This window comes from Nestor notabilis, unplaced genomic scaffold (assembly GCF_000696875.1).
Source record: "Nestor notabilis isolate BGI_N333 unplaced genomic scaffold, ASM69687v1 scaffold5423, whole genome shotgun sequence".
NCBI lineage: Eukaryota > Metazoa > Chordata > Aves > Psittaciformes > Psittacidae > Nestor > Nestor notabilis.
In genome coordinates this window covers 5647-8817 of record NW_009923157.1, presented here as the reverse complement: position 1 = coordinate 8817, position 3171 = coordinate 5647, and the positions used below count along the sequence as shown (strand labels likewise).

The following is a 3171-nucleotide window of genomic DNA, read 5'->3' as shown; positions in this document are numbered from 1 at the left end:
AGATCCACTGAGTCTCAGTGGGGTTTCACCAATAATTCAGCAGCAGATCTGCCTATCCATGTAATGTAAGTAATGCTTTTAGGAGCATTATCCATGCATGGTTTTCCCGTACAGAGAATTTGGCAGGAAGCCACTTGACCAAATGCTTCACGTTGCAACAAAAATCTTCAGACTTTTTTCTTTTTAACTATACTTATTAAAAAAACCAGCTCTCCTACTAACAAAGCAGAAAAGTTATTGATCATCACCTCAGGATCAGCCATGCAAGATCAGATAGTTTAATATGCATATTTTTAAAGAAATTTCTTCCTTCTCCCCCTCTGTGTTTTAGCATTTATGAAGCAGCAGCAATTTTAGTGAAAACTGGGTATTCCTAATGAAATAGTAACACAGAAACAGAGTTCCCAAGTCCAAGCCACATCTATCATAAGTAACTGTATCATTATTCCTTCCAGACACTGATCAAATCCCAATTTATGAGTAGTTCGCTTTTTATTGCTATTATACAAAATGAAAAGCTGTTCCAGAACCCCACTGCTCTGATGGTGACGAGCTTTCTCTTTTCCAAGCAAAATCTTTTCACGACCAGTTTATACATGTTTGTTCCTGTACTGAGTGTTGTCTTTAACTTGAATTCTTTTTCCTCTCCCTGGTGTTTAGTCCCCTGATATATCATATCCTCTTTCAAACTTCATTTTGCTTGGAATAGTCATGTTAGAAATAGACTGATGAATTTACTATATTAGATATGGACGGACAGACAAACACGCACACAGGGGGTAGAGCACTCATTTTAAAAGAAATGCAGAAAATACAGATGAGTCAATCTTTAGTTAACAGTGCATCATTTCAAACATGTCACCAACATATGTAAATTACAATAAAAAAGACAGATCAAGTTCAAAACTGATTTTTAGGGGTTTTTTTTAGATCTAAAGACTACCCACCTATAGAAATACCAGAAAGCCTACCTGAAATTCCATAAAACTTTAGTCTGGGAACTGTACCAAAAGCCCACAAGGAATATAATTTCTAAAAAAGAGAGCTAGGAAGAATCAAAGTACATTTGGATAAAAAAGCCTTAGACAGAGGCTAGTTTGGATGGTAAATAATCTGCAGGAAGGAAAAAGAAGTAAATCAAATTGCTATTAAAAAAAACAACCACTGTAGAAGGAAGAAAGACTGAACATACTATTTGTCTGCTTAGAGACAATTTCTTTCTTTCATAAAAATATTTTCTAGCTTTGCTGCTCTGGTACATCAATCCTGAGCACTCTAACTTTTGACTTATAATGATATTCCTTCAGATACAGCTTCACCGATGGAGGAATGGGAAGTGCATCAATACCATCATAAGTCGTACAGTTGCAAATAACCGTTCTACATATATGTTGGAGAGAAAAAGGAAAAGTCCTGTTCAGTGGAGTGGATAAAAGTGGTTCAAAGAACATACAGGAACTTGGATCTTTATAGTGCTCTAGGAGTCCTGTGATGTCAGGAGAATGGAAAACACAAGGATCATGGGCATCAAAGCTGAAGTTGTGATTCCACTGCTCTATTCGTGCGTGGAGGGAACGACTGTAGCGCCTGAAGCTCACAGAAAACAAATAGTCTTCTTGGGCAGAATCTCTTAACAAAAATGTTCCCTCCGGCTTTCCTTCTAGCAGCGCCTCAGCTGCATATTTATCCATGACTCCCCAATAGCAGGGATTATTATTGATTTGGAGGAGGTCTGGGACTAGGCAGTGGACATAATCAATCTGTGTATGGTATTTTGGAGGCGTTTCCATCCGTAGCTCATCATCCGTTTCCCATTTGGGCTTGTTTCTTTTTCTAGAGCTTGTGCACAGTGTTATAACTTCATCATCGGAGTCCATATCGCTCTCATCTTTACTGCTCCTTACCACCTTACCTGTAACCAACTCAGACCTTAAATCACCCCTAGAGGAACTGCTGTCAGTAAAGTCACAGGACTGGGAGGGAGAGTCCATTCCCCCGTTGGCAATCTCATCGTCTCGCAGCTGATCCTCCTGTTCCTCATGCTGGGATAAATCAGCAATTATCCAGTCTTCTGCTTTTGGACTTATAGGGGCTGTATGTCTTTTGATCAAGTGCCACCGAAAAGCTAGCTCCGAGCGCGGAGGGAAAGGACACTTATCTAGCATTAACTCACTGATATGAATTTTTCTCTTTGATGGCAGTCCTGAGGTGTGCCGACTGCTACAATTCTTTATGGGAAAGCACTGACCCACAGCATCTTGCAGCTTCTGTTTGAGAGATCGGCCTAAAAACTTGTGACCACACGAGCGGTCTAGATCCAACTCGATAGACGAGCAGCTATACTTCCTCTCTTGGCTCCTTAAATTAGTCCCTGATCTTCCCTCAGTGCTTGCTGTTTCAGCGTCGGAACAATGCTCGCTTTTTTTTGACCAGGAGAGCTTCTTTCCACTCCAGACGTAACCATCCTTTCTGTCCGCGCTTCTGCTTCGGCTGCTTTTGGGTCTCACATCTGCGTTTTTAATACTACTGTCCTTATTTTCTGCCATTTTGACAGCTCTACTTCACAAGTTGCCAGAAAGCACACTATGTTTCTTGCACGGTTTTCCTACATAAGGAAGCTTCCTTGAGGCACTTTCTGGAAATACCTAAGGAAAAAGAAAACACAGCTGCTTTAACAGCTAACACAAGACCAGTGCAGGTGTATACAGGACAACAGTGACAACTGATTGCTAACCATGGGAAGTAATATACTCAAGCTGAATTCACCAGTAACCCCACAAAGACCAGCTGGATCCCAGACAAGGCTGTCTTAACCTCCCCTTAGGAAAAATATCTTTTGTAATAAACCATCTTAACATGATTTTAGAATATCTATTCTGAATACGCAGAAGAGCAGAGAGTTTTGGGTGTTGGCAATCCTACTATGCTAGGGCCCATTTTAAATGGAAGGGCTTCACGTGGCAGGTGATACTCTTGAGCTGTTTATTGAGCAAATTCTGTATCTCTTCCAAATAACCTTTCAAGAAGGAACAAGCCAGAACAGAAGCAACTAGGTCAGAGTACAAAGAGCTACTGTACCTAGATGATATGCCTGTTTGCTACTAATCCACAGGGTGGGATGCCAGAGATCTTTTTCTTAACTGACACTTTTGGGTCACTTTCTGGATTAAA

General features: G+C 40.6%; 1 protein-coding gene across 1 annotated transcript; it reads right to left on the bottom strand.

Annotated features, from left to right (window-relative positions):
• Positions 1–780: 780 nt before the first annotated feature.
• On the bottom strand, positions 781–2641 carry SOCS4 (suppressor of cytokine signaling 4). Its single transcript, XM_010011979.1, has one exon. It carries the CDS (start codon positions 2544–2546, stop codon positions 1239–1241), a length of 1308 nt encoding a protein of 435 aa, XP_010010281.1. The 5' UTR covers positions 2547–2641; the 3' UTR covers positions 781–1238.
• Between the last annotated feature and the right edge of the window lie 530 nt (positions 2642–3171).

Coding starts and splice junctions, on each gene's coding strand:
- SOCS4 (XM_010011979.1), bottom strand. CDS start 2,546: ATGGCAGAAAATAAGGACAGTAGTATTAAAAACGCAGATGTGAGACCC.